The following is a 26,313-nucleotide window of genomic DNA, read 5'->3' on the forward strand; positions in this document are numbered from 1 at the left end:
CTCCTTTTAGCTCCTGTTTAATTTTAGTCAGGTATTAAATATTTATAAATTTTTAACACAAAACAAGTACATGCAAAGTTACAAATATAGAAAATATAAGCACATGCGTATTTCAAATATCACTCTGGATTCTTATACAAAACTATTCAGTGCACACTGTAAGGCTAAGGACAACACAGAAGAGTTTCCTTTAAGTATTCAGTATTGGGTTGGCCAAAACGTGCCTTTGGTGTTTAAATAAAAATAAAAGACACATTTTTCATTTTTACCAAGAACTTTACCAAACAACATAGTCACTCTTTTGTTCCACTACCTTCTGCCATTTTTCAGGCAACTTCATAATTCTGTGTTCACAAAACTTTTTATCTTTTTGAGCAAAGAACTTTTCCAGATACACTTTACAATCTTCCAGGGAATGGAAATTTTTTCCATTATGATAATTTTGTAGACTGAAATAAATGGAAAAAATCCAAAGATGCAACGTCTGAATATAACAGATGAATCAGAACCTCCCAGCCATGCTGGGTCATCAAAGAAATATGTAGTCTTGCGTTATCCTGATGGAAGATTATGTTTTCTATTGACTAATTCTGGGTGCTTCTCATTGAGTGCTGCTTTCAGTTGGTCTAATTAGGAGCAGTGTTTTCCAGAAGAATCCATAATAGAGGATTACTTTCCAATCCCACCATACACACATCTTCTTTAGATGAAGACTGGCCTTTGGTGGTGGTGGTTCATTTTGCTCACCCCACAATTTCTTCCATTCTACGTTATTGTATAGTATCCACTGTTCATCAAAATCTGTTTTTAAAAACAAAGTGTTTTCATTCATTTCAGTAGAAAACTGCATGCGCAAATATGGTCAAGGTTGTTTTTTTTTTTTTTTTTTGCTTAACTTATGTGGAACTCAAACATCAAAGTGATTAACATAACTGAGATGGTGCAAATGGTTTTCAAGGTTCTATTTGGATATTTTGAGTATGTCAGCTATCTCCCGCGTGGTATAACATTGATTGTTCTCAATAGCTCAATTTGATCACTATCAACTTCAACTGGTATACCCAACTGTGGAGCATCATCCAGTAAGAAATCTCCAGCACAAAACTTCACAAACTACTTTGACAAGCTTGATCAGTTGCAGCACCTTCTCCATACACTGCACAAATACATTTTTGCATTTTGGTTATCTTTCTTGAAATAATACAGCATGATATGCTGAAAATTTTGCTTCTTTTCTTCCATCTTCAATAGTAAAATAGTTATACAAAAATTCACCAATTTTGATTTTTTTTTTCAAATGCATGCTGATACAAGAGCTGTCACATACAATCTAACAAAATTGTTTCGAATGAAGATACAGACAAGTGCTACTAGAGCCATCTTACAGAAAAAAAACCCTAATGAACCTTTTAGCTGACCCAGCATTTATTGTTGTTATTGTTCAGTAGCTCAAGTCTTGTCTCACTCTTTGCAACCCCATGCTTGGACTGCACCCTGCCAGGCTCCTCTGTCCATTGGATTTTCCTGGCAAGAATACTGGAGTGGGTTGCCATTTCCTCCTCTAGGGGATTTACCTGACCTAGGGATTAAACCCACATCTCCTTAGTACCTTACAAAAAGTACCTTACAAAAACAGGTAATGCATTAGGTAGTTCAGATGTTAATTGCTCTAACAGAAATTCTTAAGTTTGTCATATGCAATATATGTTTTTACATAGGATACCACAAAGTGCAAGCCAGTAAAAACAGTGCAGAATAATAGTGTCTATCTGCTAGGTGACAATATTGAACAATTCAGGAAATAATTTTACCTTCTTAAATAATGGTAATGGAATTTCTTTTTCCACTCTGAATGGATCAGATTTCTATCATCTCTAAGATATTTCTTTAAATGCCTCCCTTTTGACTCAAAAGCCAATTTTACAGAAACCAAGGACCTAATTTTGTTTTTTGACAATTATAAGACAGCAATAAAGAAATGCACATATTTCATGTACACTATTCTCTTCATCACATAACCTGTATATGCTGTTATACTCTTACCAGTCCAACACTAGCACTGGTTCAGGAAAAGATTCAATCTAATGAATATGGAGTTTTTATATCTGCATTCTCTATGTTAAAATCTGGGTTCACCTCAATTCAGTCACTCAGTCGTGTCCGACTCTGCGACACCATGGACTACAGGACGCCAGGTGTCCCTGTCCATCGCCAACTCCTGGAGTTTACTTAAGCTCATGTCCATTGAGTCCACGATGCCATCTAGCCATCTCATCCTCTGTCGTCCCCTTCTCCTCCTGCCTTCAGTTCTTCCCATCAGGTGGTCAAAGTATTGGAGTTTCAGCTTCAGCATCAGTCCTTCCAATGAATATTCAGGACTGATCTCCTTGTAGTCCAAGGGACTCTCAACAGTTTTCTCCAACACTATAGTTCAAAAGCATCAACTCTTCAGCACTCAGCTTTCTTTACAGTCCAACTCTCACATCCCTAAGCAATGTCAAAATCATCTTGGGTTCCAGATAAACAACAGATTTGCTCTCAGTGTCTAGAAGGTAGTTTAATTAACGTACCTTAATTATCTATACTTTATGTTACTAAAGAAAGGAATATCACTTGAAGGTGCTTTAAACACACAAAATGGGAGGCTGCCACCAAGGGCACCTCTCCCACAGGTTGGAATTTTTTAGTCTCAGAAGCCTTTCGTATTACGTTCATTCCTTATGAAAATGTCCTCTGCCCATAAGTCAAAGGTTGCATGAATATCCATTCTTGATGCAATAGCTGGCTGTGTTACCTGCAAATGTAACCTGCAAAGTGCATAATATGCTTTATAGTTCTCTGCAGACACAGGACACATGCTCTCAACAGGGTGGACCCTGGGTCTATGAACTAAGGATTTCCAGTTTTGTTTTTTTGAATGAATATTATGTGGCCTCCTTCCAGACTTGGCAGAAATGCTATTCCCAAAGGGAAATGTAGTCAGGTGTTCTTGAAACAAATGAGAAAATTGCTACAAAATCACTGTTAAGATGGGGTATTAGCATACTGAGTAATGGGACTTGAATAAACAGCATCTCATGTCTGCTCGTCATTTCCCAGTGCTGTAAGCGCCAAGGGTATTAGCATACAGGTAACAAGAGAGAAGCAAGAAATGAGACACCACCACTACAGGGCTGCAGGTAGATACTCCCTCCCCCAACCTGGTAAAGATTAAGAAGATAATGAAAACAGGAAGGTTGCCCCTATCCTACTATGAGAAAAATGAGGAAAGAGATGAGGAGGATCACAGGAGGGGAAGAGAAGAGGATCACACTTGCCCCTCTTTGGTAATAAGCCTGGGATTCTCTCTGGTACTGGGTGATGCACATTTGCTCCACCACTCGCTCCATGATCTTGATGTCAGTTTCGGTGAAGTTCTCCCCCTTGGTGGTGGTGGTGACTGTGTGTTGCTTGACTGTGATGTTGACACAGTCATGCACAAAGTTGTTCTGGTTACTATACTGATCCACTGGTCTGTAGTACACTTGGTTGGGGTAACGGTACATGTTTTCACGGTAGTAACGGTCCTCATAGTCATTGCCAAAATGTATAAGAGGCCTGCTCATGGCGCTTCCCAGCATGTAGCCTCCAAGGCCCCCTACCACTGCTCCAGCTGCAGCAGCTCCTGCCACATGCTTCATGTTGGTTTTTGGCTTACTGGGCTTGTTCCACTGACTGTGGGTACCACCTTGACCCCAGCCTCCACCACCATGTGGCTGTCCCCAGCCACCACCATGGGGCTGACCCCAGCCACCTCCATGAGGTTGGCCCCAGCCACCTCCATGGGGCTGACCCCAGCCACCCCCTCCCTGAGGTGGATAGCGGTTGCCTCCAGGACTGCCCTGTCCCGGGTATCGGCTTCCCCCAGTGTTCCATCCTCCACCAGGTTTTGGTCGCTTCTTGCAGAGGCCCACGTCACTCCACATGGCCACAAAGAGAACCAGGATCCAACTGCCTATGTGGCTTTTCACCATGATGACTTCTCTGCAAAATAAAGAGGGTGTCAGCATCATATACCCATGTAAAAATCACTTAAAGTCTGCAGCATAATGAATGACTGCATAGCAGTGGCATCAGCTATAAACATTCTAGGTCATAAATGTTCTTCACATTCCATACATCTCATGAAAGTAATTATAGGTAAAGTATTAACACAACTCTTTCTCCTCTAAGGACAAAGTTGACCTTAAAATAATTCCTGGATCATTTCCTAGTAACTTGATAAATACAGAATGCCAGCAACATTGCTTATGATAAAAATAACCTCTGATTGGTACACTATATCATAAATTGGAAGAAACTATAAATATCTGGTAGGTTTACCAAGCTTTGAACTTCTTTAAAGTAGTGATTCTTGCAACTGGGCTTGTTCTTGTGAAGACCCTAGAAGCTCTGCCTATTGGGTTGTTATAAGGGATATTAGTTCCTGGAACCTTGTGAACCCTGGCATGGACCCTATGGAAGTGATTCTAATTTCCAGTTGGGAAGACCCCAAGGTAGGTGCTGAGATCACTAAATAATTTTCTGAATAGCTGGTTCATGTCCTCTTTCCTCATGTGGGAATGTGAACAGGGAATGAGTCTCTTTGTTTGCTGCTATCTTCTGAGCGGGCCAGGGCAGAGCCTGGCACAGGGAAGGTACACAATAGATATCTGTTAAATGAAGGAATTAACATCTTCTGAACATATAAATGCCAACAAGAATTTTCTCAAAGGAATTCTCAATACAATAATTTTTGGAAACAGGAAATGGGCAAGATTTTGCAAACGTACCTATAAAGTAATTTTTCTTTCTATAGACAGACAATGGGGCTATTCAAAATGGGGTAAGAAAGGCTGTGTTCATAATATTTGCAGTCACTCACTCACTGAATGGGTCTTAGTTCAGCATTTAATGGTTCATGAGTGACTTATTTTCTCTTAATTTTTGGTACAAAAAACACATATCTTACATATAATGCAAGCACAGTTTGGGAACAAAGTACCCTGCATGATAACCTATGAACCATTGTGAATGTACATTCATCAGATTATAGATGAATGAACTGAAGATTCAGATCTTTCAGAATGAAGATCTCACTTACCCTGGGTGGTTCCAGGGACAGAGATTAAAGACGCACAGTAGAAAGATCATTAAGCACTTTCTACTGTACCCCACATCAAACCACATGTTCCAAAATACCATTTGCCACAAAACCAAAAATGGCATATGTTGTAATGCTGACATTAGTCATCCTCAGCACTGGGACATCTTCAAATAAAAGTGGCACCAAATATTATAAAATTATTTTTCATGACCTTCAGAACTAAAGACTAACTTGGATAATATTCAGAGGAAGGATGACTAAACAATGAATTAACATCCCATTTATGTTTTTACTATCATTTTTGAAATGCCTGGGTATAAATAAAAATACATTTGAAAGTTATGAGGCTGGTTAAACTGCTCAGAATATGTCTACTAGAATTTTGGAGTCTGTTTTGGGTAAGGGCCAGAGGGACAGGGTCCTGGGATATGCCAAAGGGCTTCATTCTTGCACCCGGTCTTTTGCAGGCCTGCTTCCCTGATCTACTCTCCATTTGCGCATTGGGTTCAGCTCTTAGCTTCCATGCTGCTCACAATTCTGCTCAAACACCTCAGGGAACTGAACATGAGAACTTTCTGGAAGGCTTGGTGTTTGATATGGAAGATGGAAGACTAGAAGAATTGAGGTGGCACCCAGATTTCTGGATTGGACAGAAGACGGAAGGTGGAGCAAGACCATAGGAAGACAAATGAAGAGTGTCGCTTTGACAATGCCATTATCAAGCTACACATGGGACAAGAGATACCAGTGAGTCTGGTAAGCTTGGTGAGTCTGGAGCTGACGAACGACCATGGACTGGAGATACAGGCAACAGGACATAAGGCCATGGGCATATGTTGCTGATCACTACTTTAAAACTGAATATTAGAATAAAGCTGGATAATCATAAACTATATTAAGACAAAATCATTTTAAAATCAGTTGAGAACACAAAAGCAACAACATTTAATTATGAAAATCATAAAAAATTTTTTTGAAATAGAGAATCATTTCTAAGAATAAGAAGAACTCAAAACTTAATGAGACCTTAATTTTCTTTCTGTTTGTGATAAAATAAGGAAGATCTTGTATTATTTAATCTAAAATCTCTCACTGTACAAATTATGCTACAAAGATTAGCAAATTTAAGAAACATATCTGTGATTATAGTAAAATTGCTAGGAATGCACAGTAGGTTTCTGAATGCCTGGCTGTGTTATGACACTTCATATAAGATGTTATCAGAGAATAGTCAGGTTGCTGCCTAATCCTCTAGCACATCAAGATATTAAGTATTTGATAACAGTCAATACCTATCTTTATTTTGGGGGCTCCAAAATCACTGCAGATGGTGACTGCAGTCATGAAATTAAAAGACGCTTACTCCTTGGAAGCAAAGTTATGACCAACCTAGATTTTGAACTGTTATTATGTTGGAGAAGACTCTTGAGAGTTTCTTGGACTGCAGGGAGATCCAACCAGTCCATCCTAAAGGAGATCAGTCCTGAATATTCATTGGAAGGACTGATGCTGAAGCTGAAACTCCAATACTTTGGCCACCTGATGCAAAGAAATCATGGGAAAAGACCCTAATGCTGGGAAAGATTGAGGGCAGGAGAAGGGGATGACAGAGGATGAGATGACTGGATGGCATCACTGACTCAATGGACATGAGTTTGAGTAAACTCTGGGAATTGGTGATGGACAGGGAAGCCTGGCATGCTGCAGTCCATGGGGGTTGCAAAGAGTGGGACACAACAGAGCGACTGAACTGAACTAAATACCTATCACTAAGAAAAATACTCTTAGCAGACTAGGAATAGGAGGAAACCTGCTTAATTAATAAAGATTATATAACAGAAATGGTTATATAATGGTTATATAATTAATAGATAATTTCTGAATGCAGTCCCTTTATGATCAGAAACAAAACAAGAACGTCCCCTGTCACAGGACTGGAGATCCTTCCAGTGCCATTACTGTTATTTTAGTTGCTAAGTTGTGTCCGACTCTTTTGTGACCCCATGGACTGTAGCTCTCCAGGCTTCTCTGTCCATTAGATTTCCCAGGCAAGAACACTGGAGTAGGTGGCCATTTCCTTCTCCAAGGGATCTTCCTGACCCAGGAATCAAACCTGGATTTCCTCATTGATAGGTGGATTCTTTAACACTGAGCTACTTGGGAAGCCCTTTTCCAATGCCATATGCAAGGACAAAGACTGGTACAATAACTGTAAGAGCTCCAGCTCTCATTATTTGGAATTAATGTGATCATATACATAGAAAATTCCACACACTTGGCAGAGGTAACAGGAGACTCAACTAGAGTTCAGCAAGGCTATGGATTGGTTTATAAAAATCAACAGCATTTCTCTATACCAGCAATAACTGACTAGAAAAAAATTAATAGATAAGATAGTAATAATTTCAACCCATACTGTAAAGTGGGCTTTCCTGATAGCTCAGTTGGTAAAGAAACCACCTACAATGCAGGAAACCCCAGTTTGATTCCTGGGTCAGGAAGATCCACTGGAGAAGGGATAAGCTACCCACTCCAGTATTCTTGGGCTTCCCTTGTGGCTCACCTGGTAAAGAATTTGCCTGCAATATGGGAGACCTGGCTTTGATCCCTGGGTTGGGAAGATGCCCTGGTGGAAGGAAAGCCCACCCGTTCCAGTATTCTGGCCTAGAGAATTCCATGGGCTGTATGGTCCATGGGGTCACAAAAAGTCAGATACAACTTTCACTTTCATACTGTAAAGTATCTAGGATTGACTTAACTCAAAAGAAAGTAAGACTAGGGGAAAAAGAAATTGAACACTACTAAAGAACAAAGAAGATGATCTGTAAACATGGAAAGGTCTTGGTTGGAACCACCTAGTATTATAAAGATGTCAATTTCCTACAAATGAACTTATGAATAATAATGACAATCAAAATTCTAGCTGGATTTTTTTTTTGAGGAATAAAGGATGAAGAAATGTCCACAAATAACAAACTCAACCTTAAAAAGGAAATGAGGTGAGAACCTACTGTTCCGTTCAGTTCAGTTGCTCAGTCGTGTCCGACTCTTTGTGACCCCATGAATCGCAGCATGCCAGGCCTCCCTGTCCATCAACAACTCCCGGAGTTCACTCAGACTCACGTCCATCGAGTCCGTGATGCCATCCAGCCATCTCATCCTCTGTCGTCCCCTTCTCCTCCTGCCCCTAATCCCTCCGAGCATCAGAGTCTTTTCCAATGAGTCAACTCTTCGCATGAGGTGGCCAAAGTACTGGAATTTCAGCTTTAGCATCATTCCTTCCAAAGAAATCCCAGGGTTGATCTCCTTCAGAATGGACTGGTTGGATCTCCTTGCAGTCCAAGGGACTCCCAAGAGTCTTCTCCAACACCACAGTTCAAAACCCTACTATTATCAAACATTAAGTCCTAGTATAAAGTCATAGTAATAAATATGGTAACAACCTAGAAATGAACATATAGATCAAAGGAAGCAGAATAACAAGTTCAGAGATAAAGCCACATACCTTGACTTTAGTACAAACTGGATAAATGATAAATTAACAAAACAAATCAATGAGAAAGGAAAATTTATTTAGCAGAGACTTCTGGGAAACTGAAGGAAAATAAAACTTGGACCTTAATGTCATATGCAAAAGCAGGCTCTAAATGGATTAGAGACCTAACTGTGAAAGTTAAAAGTTTTATGAATTAAAAAACTGTGTGGGGATTCCTAGAGATGTTTTGCAAGACTGATGGCCCAAGACTCATTGCCTCTCCCTCTCTAGTCTGCCTTTTTACTTTATTTCCTCACTTCCCCTCATTTCTGTTCTGTAAAGAACCTGGCATCCAGAACCCAAGAAGATGGTTATTTTAAGATGTTAGTCTGCCATCTTCTCGGTCAGCCAGCTTACTGAATAAAGTCACATTCTTTCCTTCAACATCTCATCTCTGATTCATTGGCCTGTTGTTCACTCAGTAGAGCAAGTCTGGATTTGGTAACAAATTTGACTTGCTGCTTGTGTTTAGCCAGCTCCGTTAGGGAATGTTAGGGTAAGGCTCTAGCAGCTGCTGGGACCATTTGTGCTGAGGATCTCTCCTTCAAGATTCCCTGAAGTGGCATCAGTGGCCCCAGGGCCTGGCAGTTGAAGCAAAGAATCAACAAACTTCTACAAGTCGACAGACCCAATTTCATAGCATTAGTTTTCTTCATTCGATAGCTGGCTCATTTGTTTGTCATTTTGTGTGCCCTTTTCTATTACGAGTTGACAAATTTGATTTTGTAGGGTAAGTTGCTCTGGTGTGCACACTGAGAACATATTCCCCTCTAAATTTGGGCTTTTCCTTTACAGGACAAGCCAGTTTGGTTGGGGTACTCTGTTGGACATGGGAAGTGTTGTTGGGCTCTACCTGAGTTGGAACCAGTTTATTGGGGAACTAGTTCTTTTGGGGGTAAGCCTACCCTAGTTGTGTGCTTGTTTTGTGCTATGTCATTTCAGTCATGTCCTACTCTTTGTGACCTCATGAACTGTAGCCTGTCAGTCTCCTCTGACCATGGGATTCTCCAGGCAAGAATAATAGAGTATACTGGAGTATAAGAATACTGGAGTATATCAAGGGCATGGCAGTATTCTTGCCTGGGGAATCCCATGGACAGAGGAGCCTGGTGGGACACAGTCCAAAGAGTTGCAAAGAGTCAGACACAACTGAAGCGGCTTAGCACGCATGCCTCCAGAGGAAGGGCACAAAACAAGCACACAGTTAGTTCATTTGTTTTGTAGGGTAAATTTATTTACCTGAGCTAGAAACTGGTTCATCTATGTATTGGTACTGGAATTTGTGTCATTTATGTTGGAATTCGCCTATTTTTGTGTGTGTTTTGGTGCTATGAAACTTATAAAAATGGGAAATATTTCATCTATCCTGAAGAAAAGCTTTCGGGGACATATATTAGATATGCTAAGATCAGAAGAGCAATGGGCCTGAATGGCTCGCAATTACACACTCTTGCAATTAGAAGTGTTTTGCAAAGGAGAGGAACACTCTGATAATAAATGAAGAGGCTTGGGGACTCCCTTGGACTTGAGGCATCTGATTCTAATTTCCCTACAGGAGCCCTGGGTAACTTTGACAGTGGAGAGCTTCAGCTTCAGCTTGGGGAGCACCCCCTGTGAAGGAAAACTCCATTTATAAAGCATTTTGGACAAAGGTCACAGGTCTAATGAAACTGGGAAGTCATGTTAATGTGACTCTCTAGCTGGCTAGATTTTGTTTTATTCTGGATACTTGGTAACACACAGACATCTGATACTAATCGCTTGAGCTATTAAGAAGTACTTCCTTTAAGGTCTTCACCCTCCTCACACTCACTCATTCCTTTCTCCTCAAACCCTTTGCAAACAGACTAATAGCTATGGAACTCTAGCTAGGGTTATTCTCTGGAGTGTTCTGAAGGCCTAATAGCCTACTTTGCCCCAGTAGCTGCCTCCAAGCAGGTCAGGGCTCTCCTTGCCTCTTCCTCCCTTAGGCTGAGTACCAGGCCAATTAATATTGTGAGGGCATGGGTCAGGCACTTAAAAGCCATTAAGGTGCCTGTCACTTGAAGTCTCTTGTGACAGGATAAGTGGGTAACAGAATGGACCAGACTATTATAGCATCTGACTCTGAAGGAGGAAACAAACAGAACAGGCTCCATCTTGAAAGCAGGACCCATGTTGGGCTGGACTGCGGACTTTGAGCTATATGCCCAGTATCTATGGAAATGACATACTAACTGGAAAACCAGAACCCCCCCAGATGGAAGAGTCCCAGGGCTCATATCTAGACTCTCAGGAGCCTAAAAGAATACCCTAATTATCTGTGTAACTGAATAGAATCATAAATTCTATTATGCTTATTGGGGTATGACCACAGGCCTCTCGATAATTGTCCACTGTTAACTACCTAGGCTTAAGGCATATGAATCACAGGTTAACTTTGATTGTATTTTTCTTTTCTTTTGTTCAGACTAGTTTCAAGGAATTTGGGGAGGTGGGTTTGAGCACGTACACTTAGGATATATAAGGTTTTCACAAAAACTGGTCGGGGTCCTTGGCTAAGAGGAGACTCTGCATTGGCCCCGTCAGTGTAATAAACTGTACTCCACTATCTGCATTGTCCTTCTGAGTGAGTTTGTTTCCCGGAACTTGTGGCTACAACAATTCCAGCAAGACAACTTCCGTGCACTGTGAAGCACACATTGGTTCAAACAAAATAGTGACCCATTCCCCCTGGTCACGATCTTCCTGGTAGGACTATGAGACGGATTCCTCAGCCTGTCTTTCTTATCTTCACCTCTTTCCCCCCTCAGTCTGGACTGATTTACAGGAGCCTAAATTGTTGCCTCCGTGTCTTCCCAAGAGCTAAGCTAAATGAGGAAAGGTAAAACTTTCCAACATAGGTAAATGGGTATGTCAATCCCTCAGTATCATACAAAAAAAAAACAAAACTGTTTTACAAACGTAGTCTTTACAGTACCAGAAGTGTGGTTCCAAAAATAATCCAAATCCCATCAAAACTTTTCCTACTCCCCAGACCTTCCCTGGTTATCTTAAGAGGCCTGTAAGTATTAAAGGGGAAACAAAGTCATTTTAGGAAAAACTTGCCTGTATCTCTGAGATGCAAATGTCTTTGAGACGCAAATGTCTTCTCAGGAACCCTCATTATGCTGTCTTTTTAAAATGCAAATTTTAGAGAAGGTAAAGTAATTTAGAAGTTGGGTTGGCCAAGATAATTAGAATTCCTAAGTGCTTTTTCTGCAAATATTTAGCTATCTAGCCAAGTGAGCTTGACTTATTCCATCTATGACAAACCCAATTTTAATTCAACCTCATATGTAAACTGATGGTTTTTTACATTGCCTGACTCAGGACTGCAATCTTGAAATAAGAACTGAGGCCTCTCTGTATATATCTTTGTCTTTGGATAACATTGCTGCAGTTGATTTGTAAAAGAGCTCTATTTAATTGGTTTAAATAAAAGTAAGTGCTTACAAACCAAACAATTCTAAATACAATTAAGCTCAATGAGCTCCAGGTTCATGTGAACTGGAAAATATTTAATATTAAATTATATTTGGTATCTATGGTTGTTGATACAATTTGTCAGCAAGGAAAGGGACTTGATGTGAAGAAACTTTTAAGGAAAGAAATGCAAATGAAGATAAGAGCTTTGAGTAAACTTTCAGAAATAATTATATTTTAGGATATCTCCAGATATTCAACAACTTGAAAGTTAAAACTGTGCTAAAATAAATTAAGTGATGGAAAGTTTGTGAAACATGGACCCTGAAAAAGTAGTTTTGTACATGATCAGGACTAAGTTTAAAACAAATTTAATTGAATAAATGAATCTTGAAAGTAACCTGGTACAAAATAAATTTGGCTTTCTTCTCCTTTGATAACAGATTATAAGTATTTCTACCTTTTAAATAATCTGTTCTATATTTGCCTTTGAAATCGTTTATTGTCATTTTGGCTAAGTAAATATTGTTTCACAGTGACCTATGATCCTGTTATGTTTTAAAACATTTTTTCTTAATGCTCTTTTGACAAGACTTCCCAAATCAAATTACAATAAAGTTCCTTTGATCTTTAGCTAACTTTGGGGTGCTTCAAAGGGCCCCTGAGACACACCAAAGGGAGATATTAAACTAATTAGATTCACTTGGTATGTTAAACTACATGTCAAGTGTTATCCAATGAATAATAAATCTTAAATTATATGATAAATGATACTGATATTCTAGAGATTATATGGAGTTCTTAAAAATGTGATATGTCCTGGTAGAATATTATCAGTCATAATTCTAGTTCTATTACCTGAAACTGTTGTATGTCACAGCAGTAACCAGGTTACTTTGTCAATTGCATCATAATCAGATTTAAAGTGCCTTCTTAAGTCTTTTGTCATTATGGTTTCACTCTGTTGCCTCTGTAAAAATGCCTCCTCTTTAAGATTTATAAAAGGGACTTTCGGATAAATCCAAGTTTCTGACTTTTAGACCATAATGCTGAACTAGTAATACATTGAAGAATGCTAATGGGAAACCTGATGGCTTCATAAAGCTGTTAACAAAAAGGATTAGTTACATAGGACTGAGTGAACTGATAAATTGTTATAATTTTTATGGTTTCTATCTAAAAATAACTGGCTTAAATCTGTGTTTTCCAGGTGTAAGGAAAACTTCCTTAACCTCTGACTTACAGTAATTTGGTAAATTATATCCTTTGTAAGCAAAGGTAAAACTTAAATATTTTTCTATCTGGTTGATCCTCCCAGTAGCATATGCTTGTCTCAAAGATTAAGCTATGCCATGGCCAGTACAATGAAACTGAAGATAGCTCATTAAATCAGTTATGGCTCCTTTGGTCACTAGATTATTGCAACTGGACTACAACTAGTTATACTAATCATTGCTTTACTTTATTCTTCATTTTTAAATTGTGTTTTGTATCTCCCTGTTGCACTATGTCATTATCAGTGTTACTAGCTGCATTACTTATATCCTGACTAATTTATAAGATAGTTGTCTCTTGCAGTAACCAATGTATAATCAGGCCTCTAACAAAACTTCTATGGCTAAACATCTTGAGAAAATAGATCACATTTATAACATAAAATAATTATAATAGTGTGATTCTAGGTATGGGAAGAAGCAACAATGGAAAATGTCTCCTGGATGACAATTAGACAGAATCCAGAGAATCTTTAATTATTCATGGGGGTCTAATCCAAAATTTAGCACCTGGAGTGGTACATCAAGAAGTTTTGCCTGATCTGGGATGAACCTCACAGCACCATGAAGCAAAGTTTGACCATGAAATGTCTCCCAAATATTAGTCAAATTCCTGACCAAGAAGGGAAGACCTGAGAAATGGAATCAACAACTGAAGCCCTCTAATGTGAGCTGGTGAACCCCAAGTCAACTCAGGAAGGAAAAAACTCAGGAAGGAGAATACCTGCCATCTAGCAGTCATCAGATTACACCACTCCCTATGGTGAACCTTGAGGAAACTTGAGAATACAGGATCACAGGCCCCAGACAGCTGAATTACATATCAAGGAAATAATCTTAATGAGCCCTGACTCTTGCATCTTCCCATACACAGAAAAGTGCAAAATTTCTTTTTTTTTTTTTTTTTTTTTTTCAAAATTTCTTAACTTGAGAAACCCTCCTGGGTCTGAAGTTCAATATTTCTAAGCCGACAAGTATAAAGTAGACACTTTCCAAGGAGGAACAAAAAGAAAACAGATCTCAATATTTGGAACACTGGTACCAAAGGCAGACACTCCAAGAAAGATTCATCTGACAAACGGAAAGATCACTGTCCCCTTTTCCTACAAGATTGTCAAATGGACCTTGACAGTGGGGAACTGTTGCAGAGAAGAACCAATTCTGACTCCATGTTGGAACTGTTTCTTTGACATGCTTTTTGTTGCTGCTGTTATTATAATCATATATAATGGCCTGCCTCAGAAAACCCAGTCCCTCTGCCTAACTGTTGGACTGAAGTGCCTTTGTTCAGCTCACAGGGAGATAATCTGACATTTCCCACCTGTGAATGGTTGCAGGAAATAAGAGATTAACACATCCCTTCCACAGGCTGGCCATTTCTGGAGATGTCTTGCAAGACATGGGTCTTTTTTACTTGACTTCCACACTGCTTCTCCCATTTTATTCTGCCTTTATTTCCTCATCTTCCTGCCATCTCTGTTCTATAAAAGAACCTGGCGTCTAGACACTGATATTTGTTTTCAGACATTAGTCTGCCATTTTCTCAGGCAGCCAGCTTTCCAAGTAGTCATATTCCTTGCCTCATTAAAAAAAAAAAAAATCTGTGTGGGAGGGATTACCTTTCTATCCAATTATAAAAACTGACAGTGAATCAATCATTAAATAAATTTTTATGGAACAGCTAGTATGTACCAGTTTTTAAATAGAAAACTTGGCCTTATATCATAAAAGAAATGGAGAAAAAAGTTACTGTACAAGAACTATTGATTACTTGAACAAATATTTATTATATGTCTTCTAATATTACTGTTCTGTGGCTGAAGACACAGTGCTAAGATATTTAGTTTGTGGGTTTGAGGACTACAGGGAGATAAGCGTCTGGAGCTTGAAACAGTGCAAAGCCATTAAAGTGGCTTAGGAGAATCACATCACAGATTTTTTTTTTCTTTTTTTTAAAAGTTCCCCCTTACTGTTGTGTAAAGAGAAAATTTTGAGGGATAAGAAAGGAAATGGTGAGACCATTTAGAAAATGATTAAAGGAAGATGGTGGTGTAATCTGGGACTGTGACAAAGCAGCAAGGAGCTGTGAAAAATGGGATGTATTTTGTAGAAAAAAACAATTAAGCTGATAGAGTGGATGAGAGAGTGAGAGTTGACCAGGTTTGTGGCTTTTGGAACTAGGTAGATGGTGGTGACGCTACCTAATGAAAATGAGAAAACTGATGGAGGGCCAGGCTTTTGAGAAAAAAATAAAGTTATAGTTTGTATATATTAACTTTACTACATCTATGAGCCATTCAAGTGAGTATCAATTTCGTAACTGTTATGAGTCTGAAACTCTTACTCAGTAGAGATAAACATTTGGGCAGTTCACCTGAGACTAGCATTAAGAGCCACAGGGAGTGAAGGGCTCACACTCTTAGCTACCCAACCTTCAGCAATATGGGTGCCAAAATCCAAAAGAAAATACCACCAACTTGATTTTGATATTTTTGTGAAAGAATACATTGTGACCAATAAGGATTATTTTAGGAATACAAATGGCTCAAAATCATGAAATCAATTAACCTATTAGTAGGTTAAAAAAAAAGATTCTCTGATGTTGCAAAGTTTTCAATTAAAATCAAAGTTTTCACTTAAATTCAGGAATCAGTGCTTTCCTGACTTTTTAAGTTTAAGATGTTGAAAAAATTTCTATAGAACTAGAAGTAATACACAGCCCACACCCTGTCTTAACATAAAGAGGAAAAGCATTCTCATGAATGAGATTAACAAGACAAGAATGTAAGTGATTGCTGCTATTTTAGACCGCTATGGAGAAAGCCAGGTATGATTTTCTATCTGGAAAATACAGGACAATCATCCAAAAATGCCTTCAAATAAATGAATGAGCTTATTTATTAGGGTGCCAGTTTTTGAACTCAACATATAGAAAAGAGTGAATACTCAAATTAGTTGTAATTACTTAGAAGATTTAGTGTGAAAAAAAAATTCCACTCATTAATGGCAACAAAAAATTCAAACTAAGACTTAACCTAATAATAAATAGTAAAACTTAGACCAAAAAAGCTGGAAGACTGGAAAAAAAAGAAAGACAGGTGTATGGTTGGGAAAATCAGGATTGAAGATTTTGAAAGATACCAATTCAACTCCAATTAATCATTAAGTCAATACAATTTCAGTCCTAATTCAAAGAGGATTTTAAAGAATATAATGATACTCAAAGTTAAGAAGACTGAAGAAATTACTGAAATCTAGGGTACACTTGGCCTGCCAAGTATCAGAATGGATTGGAAAACTATAATAAATATGATCAAGTGGCATTAGTGAATAAGCACAATGGCAGAGCGATGGAACGAGAGAGAAGGAACAACAACAACAAAATCCATATATTGTCCCATTCATCTTATTCCCTTTTATACCTGGGGATTGAGAATCAGAGCAGGTAGGAACTTATGTCCAGTGGTCATGTGCCAGGGGCCAAATTTTTGATACTCAAAATATGTTATACCCTTGAGACTTATTTAAATTGGAAACTGGCACTAAACAGTCCCTCTACCCATCCTTGCCCTGGGGAAATTTCCAATTTTTCATAAGCTAAGTGGAACTCATTTGTCATATTTTCATCTTTTGAGGTCACTGCCCTTATAAAGAGTCTAATGCAAGCTATACAAAAATTTACAAAGCATTTTGAGGTGGAGGTTTTTCCAGTGACACTGAGGCCTAACCCTGGACTGAATAGGGCAAATGGTCCCCAGTCTGGTCCATCCTCAGAGTGATGTGAAGAGCTTTAAGAAAAGCAACACAGCTAGAGTCTACATCAGGCCAACAGCCTGGGAGTATCTAGTGGCAGGATTTAGTAATCTATAATAAGGCTTCCAGGGAACTGCACTCCTAGCCAATCTTCTGAGCTTGTTCTCGGGAAGAAAACATTTAACATAATGTTTTGCATAAAAGGGAACACCTCCCTTGACGTGATCACACAATATTAGAACAGCAATAAGCAGAATATGATTAGGAGAAAAAGGATGAACAAACTGAGAAAAAATTCTCCCAACTGTAAGAACTGCTAAACATGCTATTCACTCAAAGATTATTTTGCTGTAGCCATCACAGCTTTAGACACAGTCAGGTTTTGAATGTTTCATATGTAGCAGTTCACAGTTGATAAACTGGTTGCCTTGAAGATCTAAAAAGGGAGAATGGAATAGGTAAGTTAAAACTACAGCTTAGAAAAACTGTTACCTCCTAAAACCTTTTGTCTGTTGATAGTTACCTTCAGTGTTGATTTGGTGCAGGAATGTTAGGTTATTGCTTTTATTATACTATTTTTTAAATGGCCGCTTCTTACATAACTCAGAATGATTCTAGAGAAAGCTATGTCCCTTTCCCTGCAAAATCAAGATGATTTTACAAGAAAGAGTGATATAATAGGTGTGGGTTACATATATAGATCCCAGTGGCCTCCAGAGCAAGGATTTGTGATCCCAGACTTTCAGTCCCTTATCTTCTTGAAACAGTTGGGCACTTTCAACCATCACAAGACCAAAGAGATTCCGCAGGGTACCTACATCTGCTGTGATTCAGCTCAAGTTGGATTTGTGTCTCTGGGAAGACAGATGCTTCGGCTTGGTTGAAACTGTTCAGTTTTCAAAGATATTCAGAAGTCCTTAAAAAAAAAGAAAAAACTATAATTGATAAATCTAAGAATGGATTATTTAACAGAATAACAGTATATAAATTATTGAACCACTAATGAATCTACTCAAGGAAAAAAATATGATAGTATTTTTAAAAAAGAGATGATGCTGACTAAAAAAAAGCAGCAAACATTGACACTGAACTCTCCTCCCATACACAGAAAACTGTGGGTCCATTTTTTATTCAGATTTTCCGCATATGCATCCATGTCTGAGTAATCTTACTCTGACCTGTCAGTTTTTTCCTATATATCACAGAGAGGCTCTAAAATTATGACTCGCGCTGGTTACACAATGTTCCTTTCAGTTAAAGTGCTGTGATTTTCTTAGCTGCTGCCCTGCTATTTTCTTAATACATTTAGGTTGTCTCTGGACTGGATCTAATTTTAGATCATTCTGAGTTCTGTGGGTGAATGCAGCTTTTCTTCTTCTTTCCTTGTTTCTTCCATTGCAGGTAAGTTCCCAGGAGTGGGGTTTCAGGGTCATGGCTTAAAGGATCACCGGACCATTTTTGACAAATTTCATACAAAGTCACAAATGTCCCTCAGTGCAGTGTGACTAGGGAAAGAATAAACATATACATGCTACAGGTCAGTTTTACACAGTTAATCTTGGCAAACTCCTAAAGTAGGTATCATTTCCTCTATTTTAGGAATGGACAAAAGGAGGATGAGGAAATTAGGTCCCAAATTGTAAAATTAGTTGCAGAGCCATATTTCTAACTCCAAAGCCTTGCCACCTCACATAAAGGAATATGCAAATTTCTAGGTAACCTTCCAGTAGTGGTTGCGGTTACTGTTGTTTTTACTAGTAGTTGTAAATGATAATTTTTGCTTTGATTTGTATTTTATTTCATAAATGATTCTTCATTTCACCATTTATCTTTTTATAATCTTGATATTTTTCTTTCACAAGTATGAAAAATTTGCGTCATATACAAATCACATCCTAACTCTTTCTTTCTTTTCTGGTTCTTTTTCATTGTTAGAACGCCTCAGTGTTTCCGTAGGAAAACTGTTCCTTTTCATAGGTTAATTTTCAAATCTGAGAGAGCTGTTCATTTTCCAGAGGTCTGACATTTTATTCAATTTTCTGTTCCTATTTTTCTCTGACAACTTGTGAAAAATTTTAATCCTATTCTATGCGGAATCTTTTGCAAGGAAAGGTAACACTTCAAAGGTTCAGCATTCGGGAAACTGCTTAATAAACCGTGATTGCTCTTAAGTACAAGAAAATAACCCGGCCATGTGATGAGGATAGCCATGATCAGGGAGATGAAATTGCTTTGTTGTTAAGAATCTGGAGACGAGGAAAGTGAAAAACAAGATGGTGAGGGCGGTGGGCTTATGATTTTAAAAAATCTATTTGCTACATATGGTACCAAAAGAAAAGAGGGGGAAAAAAAAAAAACAAAAAAGAACAGCAAAAAACGGACTTCTCCTCGTTGTGTAATAATCAAACGTCTGAGAAAAACAACAACAGCAAAAAACAAACGTGAAGGTGCCACCCTTACTGGCAGAGGAGGGTGGTTCTCCAAGAGGCGCCTGATCCACTCCCCTCAGTCTCCTGAGGGCCGAGCTCCCTCCTTCCGGAGGATCAGTCGAGACAGCGAAAATTTCGCTTTGCTTTTGGGTCCACCACATCAGGAATCCAGGAAACACTGCTCCCGGTACCTGGATTTCTCTGGAGAGAGGGCCGGGTCGCCCATGACTCCCCGCGCCGAGGCTGAAGCCCAGGCCACGCACGCCGCCCGAGCCGATCCCCAGGGGGCTGCCAGAGACCCACCCGCTGCGGCTACCCAGGTACCTCCCAGCCGCGTGATGGCAGGCAGGGCCGCCTCTCGGGAGGAGTTCGGCAGCAGCGGCTGGGGGCCCACGGACGCTCCGGCACTCCTCACCGCCGAGGTCGGGCCCCGTTGGGCGCCCGCTTCCTCCCCACCCCCCTCCCCCAATTCCGCGTCTCCGCTGGGCTTCGGGAGGGCCCAGATCCCGGGGCCTCCCCCTTGTTGTTCTGATCTCCCCAGCGGTTCCTCGGACCTGCGGCCCCTCTACCGGTGCCATCCGCCCATCCCACTCCCGCAGTGGACGAGCGTGGGAGGGGGCTAGATTCCTACACACCACCCACATACCTCGGGAGGGGGACCAGCCAGCCGCGGACCCCGCCCACATTCCGAGTAAACGGAGCTCTCCTAACCAGGAGGGCAAAACCGAGCGGCGGCGGGCAAAAACCAACGAGCACGCTAAACGGGCCCGACGTTCCCCGCGCCCGCCGGAAGCCCCCAGTCCTCCTCACGGTCAAGGTCTGCCTCCCACCCAATCCGATCCGGCTGAGTGCCCTAGGGCCTCGGCCGCAAGGCCCGGGGTTGGGCGGCCTCCGCTGGGAGCTTAAAGGACTACGTGGCTATTTACCTGCCTCTGCGAGAGAAGACGCTCTCAGCTCTGCGGCTGTCAGCGACTGGCAACTAGGGCGGGTGAGTTGCCGGGCAGAGGAGGAGGTGCAGGGGCGGGGAGGCGACGGCGCGCGCACGCTCAGGCGCACCCGCTGCCGGCGCCCGGGGTTTACCGGCAGACCCAGGAATCTAAGTCCCTGGGAAAAACGAGTTGAGACTAGCATAAACGCTAGCATCAACTAATACCGCCTCCCCGGCTCATCACTCCCTGAAATTGCTTGTTGACGATAAAAATCATCTTTAGAGGGAAAATCGGCCAAAGCCCCAGCTTCTCGTTACGTAATGGAGAAAATGAAAGATTAGGGAATGAGAAAGCAATTTCTGGAACTCTGGTAACCAGAAATTTCTAAAAAGGACAAAAATTCTACTACCCTGGATTGAGCCCAATGTTTGTGAATTTTCAGATTAAAATTTGAGGCCTAGAAAGGATATTAGCCATCACCTGCCGTCATTTACTCAGCTCCTGCTCATTATCTACAAAATAAATGATTTAGATTATGATATTCATAAGTGAGGGAAATGCACTCCATTTAACAAGTCCATTCTGCACATTACCTGAGATTTCTTGCATAAAACATGGTGTGTTCTTGATCGTTATTACTGCCAAAATTTTATGTAGGGGTTTGTCTCATGTGAAGGATGGTAAGTGATAGAAGACATATGTTAGGATTAGAGGGATCATATACATCATTACCCAAATTTGGGCACTTTTGAGAGTACCAATATTAATTATGCCGGGGCAATGGGTATAAACCTGGGAAAAATGAGATATCTCGTCCCCTTGTTATGGGCAAGAGGCTCCACTAAGCTTGCAAGGAAAGAGGTTTAAAAATATTGAGACACCCATTAGGTTAAACATCTCAGGGTGGATCTCTCAAATAGGATGAGGACAAGTGAGGGAGGGGAGAGGCCAGTCTCCTGGTAATGTATATATAAATGTGGATGGGGGCCTGAAAGTTCTGCTGGGAAGGAGAAATGAGAGGTCTATAAAACATGACGATGGGATGAAGATGATTCAGTAGCAGAGATGGATTGTGGCCAGTTAGAAATGAGTATTAGGCAGCAATGCCAGGGCTGTTTTCTATCCAGTCAGTCTTACATAATGATTAAGTTGACACTACTTTTAGATCCTTACCTTCTTTCCTCAGAGATTGTTTATTGTGAGGTACACTGGGGGCAGTGAAGCATCTCTTTGAGTCTTGAGCTGGGTGGAGCTGGGGGTGAGTGACCAGATCAGGCTGGGCAAGGGATTGACTTTCCCCTGCCAGGAGGGGCAATGTACAGCTCGTTTAGAAGATGCCAAAACTCAGCCTTTTTTCCTCAAAAGAATCCAATGTCAACTAGCTGAATGCTTTCCTTCCCTCCCCCAACCAAGAAAATGCTCAAAAGGCAATATAGTTTGTGAGGGTTTGAGGGAACCAAATTGACATTGCCTTTGGTCCTATTCTGGATATTGTTGCCATGTAGCAACTACTCCGAAACTTAATGGTTTAAAGAAACCACCATTTTATTATGCCCATGAATTGTATAGGCCAAAGAGTTGGACAGGCACAATGGGGACTTGACTCTGCCCCATGACGTCTGAGGCTGCTGTTGGGAAGACTCAGTGTCTGAGGCTGATGTGATAGCTAGGAATTGGAATCAGTTCAGTCACTTGCATGGCTGGCACCTGGGCTGGGAAGACTTGAAAATCAGGTGTACTGATTGAAGTGCCTTCACATGACTTCCCCATGTGGCCTGGCTTCCTCCCAGCATAGTAGTCTCAAGTTTGATGAGCTTCTTACCTGGCTTAAGAAGTCCCAAGAGGACCCAAGTGTGAGACGGTCAGTAAACAACATGGAAGCTACATTGCCACTTCTCACATAGTCTCAAAAGTCACATAACATCACTTTCACTATATGCTATTGACCAAAGTAGCCATATGCCCATCCAGATTCAAGGGCAGGGATCATGGACCCCATCTCTCAATGGGAAGAGTATCAGAATTTGTGGCCATTTTGGAAAACTGCCGCTATGGGGTTGTAGATTCTTAGGGGCTTTCATTGGCCTCATGAACAGCATCACATTGGTCAGCCCACAGGAGAAAGCTTTTGCAAATGGCCCTACATCATTCCTCATCTCAGTCTCTACCATCACCACAACTACTCTATCCCATTATATATAAGGAAGGCCACTTTCTGAACTGAATGACAAGCATGTTTGAGGGTTTGTCCTCTGGGGCCTGGCTGTGCTGAGGTTATGGCACCATGAAGACATTCGTTGAAAGTCTCCCTTCGTATCTCCCATGTCCTGGCTTAACTGAAGTTACCTGTCAACATCACACAGATCCTCCTCAGCAAACGTGGAGAAGCTAAAGAAGTCAGACTCTATGTTTCTCTTATTTTCAAAAGAAGAAATATTTTGTTCATCAAATAATTTATAGAGAACCTAGTGTGAATTAGATAGTTATAGTTTCTGACATTAGACAACAAAGGGAATACAGGAAGCCACATAGAAAGTGACCAGGTCATGCAGGGCCTAACAGCCAGTGACCAGGTCTTTAGATTTTAATTAAATGTGATAGGAAGCCCTTGAAGATTTAAGCAGGCTGGTGACATGACCTGATTTCAAAGACCATTCTGATTGTTGTGTGGGGCCTGAGGGGCAATGGTGGGGCTTGGTGGTAGAGGAGGTATTCTGAAATGGTGAGAAATGGAGGAAGACCAAGTTTTAGAGGCAACAAGTTTTAGAGAAGTTTCTTCCATTTGGGGTATGAATTTTAATGTAACCTCCAGATTGGGAAGGTTGGTGCTAAGGATGTGCATTTAGAAATTGTCAGGAAGAATCTGCCTGCATTACAGGAGACCCGGGTTTGATCCCTTGGTCGGCAAGATCCCCTGGAAAAGGAAATGGCAACCAGTATTCTTGCCTGGGAAACCTCATGGACAGAGGAGCCTGGGGTTGCAAAGAGTTGGACATGACTGAGGTGACTAAACCACCACCAGTATTTAGATGATTTTCAAAGTTGTGGGCTTGGATGATAACATCAAGGGAGAAAGTGTAGCCAGAGGAAAGAAGAGGAATCAGGACTGAATGGTAAGAAACAGACAGTTTTAGATCACGGTTCCTAGCTTTCAGTGTGCCTCACCTGGGGTCTGGATAAAACACAGATTCCTGGGCCCACCCTCAGTTCAATTCAGTTCAGTCGCTCAGTCGTGTCTGCCTCTGCAACCCCATGGACTGCAACACGCCAGGCCTCCCTGTCCATCACCAACTCCCAGAGTTTGCCCACTGAGTTGGTGATGCCATCCAACCATCTCATCCTCAGTTGTCCCCTTCTCCTCCTGCCCTCAATCTTTCCCAGCATCAGGGTCTTTTCCAATGAGTCAGCTCTTTGCATCAGGTGCCCAAAGTATTGGAGTTTCAGCTGCAACATCAGTCCTTCCAATGAATACCTAGGACTGATCTCCTTTAGGATGGACTGGTTGGGCCCACCTTAGGGATTCTGATTTAGTAATTCTGAGATGAAGTCCAAGAACCTGCATTTCTCCTGGGTTCCTAGATGCTGCTGATCTGCTGAGCCACGCTTTGAATTAGAGAAAGAGAAGATAGCAAGAGAGATTGAAAAGTGACAACCAGTGAAGTAGGAGGATATCAAGAGTGCAAGAGAGGAGGTGCCTTTCAAGAAGGCAGGGGTCAGCTTTAGAGAGACCAAATAGAGTGGAGGTGGGAAAGAACTCACTGGATTTGATGACGGAGGTCGTTACTGGGGCCTTGATGGGATTAGTTTCAAGAGAGTGATTAAGAACAGAGTAAATTGATGAAGAAATGGAAGGTGAGGGAGTAGAGACAATTCTTTTGAGAAGTTTTGTCCTGGGAGGAGCAGAGAAATAGGCATTAGCTGGAGGAGAGTATGGGTGTAATGGAAGTATTTTAAACTTTCTCTAATAGTGAGGGTCCTCTTTAGGATGGGCCCATTCATTGGGGGTATTCATGTCCTCAAAGACCTCCTTCCTCCCCCTTTCTCCCCTCTGACTTCCTCAGTTCAGCAATTTAAGGTATTGCATCAGAAATTACATTTTTTCTAAGGATGAATGATTGTGAATTTAAAGAGAAACCATCATGCTGCAGATGTATTACAGGCAGCTATATCTCTCCACTCTTAAAACACATAAAATGATTCCTTAGTGGCTAGACTCCAGGGTCTGGGGTTCAGATTGTGTGAAAAAGCCCAGACTATGTTTCTGACAACCTCTCTCCCTGAGTACCCCCTGGGCTCCAGTCCTGCTAGGCCAGTTGCCCCTTCTTTAATTGCCTTGGCTGAGGCTCTGCTCAAGCAGTTTCCTCAGCCCCGAATTCCTTCACACCCCTCTCTTCTGTGAAGCTGTCCATATTTCCCCAACAAAACTCAACCATCTTCCTCCTGCTCCAGCAGCAACTGGCTTGTATCATCCAGCGCCATTTTAAGCTACTCTGCCCATATTTAACTAGATTATAAATTTCTTGGGAGTAGAGCCTCAAAGGAAATGGCAACCCACTCCAGTACTCTTGCCTGGAGAATCCCAGGGACGGGGGAGCCTGGTGGGCTGCCGTCTATGGGGTCGCACAGAGTCAGACACGACTGAAGCGACTTAGCAGCAGCAGCAGAGCCTCAGGACCTTGCAAATGAGAGTCTACTAGAAGAATCAGTTAAACAATGTCCTGAGTGTGGTTACCTATCCCATGTTCTCATCTTGTTCTTGTGCTTGTTTTCCCCTTGGTTCCCACAGAATTTTTCCTTTTCTCTTTCTGTCTAGCCATATGTGAAGTTCCCAGCTAGGAAAAGAATGTTTAGTGTCACCCCGAACCTTTGCGACACTTGGGCTCTTCACTTAATTTCTTCCTGGTCCCAGATTTTTGAAACAAACAGTCTGATTTTTGTCATCATTTCTTTGTTTCTCAACCCAGGTTTGGCTTCTGATTTGCTCTGTTCGGGACTCAGGAGACTTTGTGTTTCCACTGGCACTTCCTGCACTATTGGTAATCTTTCTTATCACTGGTTAAAATGATTCTAACACTCAAACCCAATGTGTGTGTGTGTGTGTGTGTTTGTAGGAGTGGTGATGGTTTCCCTGCCACCAGCAATTTTCCAACATTACTGCATGTCCAACTCAATTCTGACACTATCTACCCAGAGATAGTATCAGATCCTACAGGTTAAGGGTTTAGTCTCATAAGATAGCCCCTTTTCCTGACTCAGATGCCAGTTGTAAGTCCAGGCTGTCATCTGTGCTTCTGACTGATCTGCTATAGACTGGAGATTCTAATCACTCCTTCCTTTCCTGTGATTAACTTGCTAGAGTGGCTCATCAGTTCAGTTCAGTTCAGTCACTCAGTCGTGTCCAACTCTTTGTGACCCCATGAATCGCAGCATGCCAGGCCTTCCTGTCCATCACCAACTCCCGGAGTCCACCCAAATCCATGTCCATTGAGTCGGTGATGCCATCCAACCATCTCAACCTCTGTCATCCCCTTCTCATCCTGCCCTCAATCTTTCCCAGCATCAGGGTCTTTTCCAATGAGTCAGCTCTTTGCATCAGGTGGCCAAAGTACTGGAGTTTCAGCTTCAACATCAGTCCTTCCAATGAACACCCAGGACTGATCTCCTTTAGGAGGGACTGGGTGGATCTCCTTGCAGTCCAAGGGACTCTCAAGAGTCTTCTCCAACACCACAGTTCAAAAGCATCAATTCTTCGGTACTCAGCTTTCTTTATAGTCCAACTCTCACATCCATACATGACTACTGGAAAAACCATAGCCTTGACTAG

The 26,313-nt window shown here is 41.1% G+C and overlaps 1 protein-coding gene and 1 long non-coding RNA gene across 3 annotated transcripts; one reads left to right on the plus strand and one right to left on the minus strand.

Annotated features, from left to right (window-relative positions):
* Positions 1-20,594, minus strand: LOC120868932 (prion protein). 2 transcript variants are annotated; one of them, XM_040247920.1, is made up of 3 exons: positions 20,487-20,594; positions 17,950-18,047; positions 1-4,023 (listed from the first exon to the last, which is right to left on the minus strand). In XM_040247920.1, the coding sequence occupies exon 3, from the start codon at positions 4,011-4,013 to the stop codon at positions 3,243-3,245; it is 771 nt and encodes a 256-aa protein (XP_040103854.1). In that variant the 5' UTR covers positions 4,014-4,023; positions 17,950-18,047; positions 20,487-20,594; the 3' UTR covers positions 1-3,242. The 2 variants fall into 2 exon arrangements, with proteins under 2 accessions (XP_040103854.1, XP_040103855.1); XM_040247921.1 differs by lacking the exon at positions 17,950-18,047 and having other exon boundaries at positions 20,487-20,582.
* LOC120868938 lies at positions 20,020-25,568 on the plus strand. Its single transcript, XR_005722347.1, has 2 exons — positions 20,020-20,548; positions 25,454-25,568. It is a non-coding gene; the product is annotated as an uncharacterized LOC120868938 (long non-coding RNA).
* Positions 25,569-26,313: the final 745 nt, after the last annotated feature.

This window comes from Oryx dammah, unplaced genomic scaffold (assembly GCF_014754425.2).
Source record: "Oryx dammah isolate SB20612 unplaced genomic scaffold, SCBI_Odam_1.1 HiC_scaffold_10, whole genome shotgun sequence".
Classification (NCBI taxonomy): Eukaryota; Metazoa; Chordata; class Mammalia; order Artiodactyla; family Bovidae; genus Oryx; species Oryx dammah.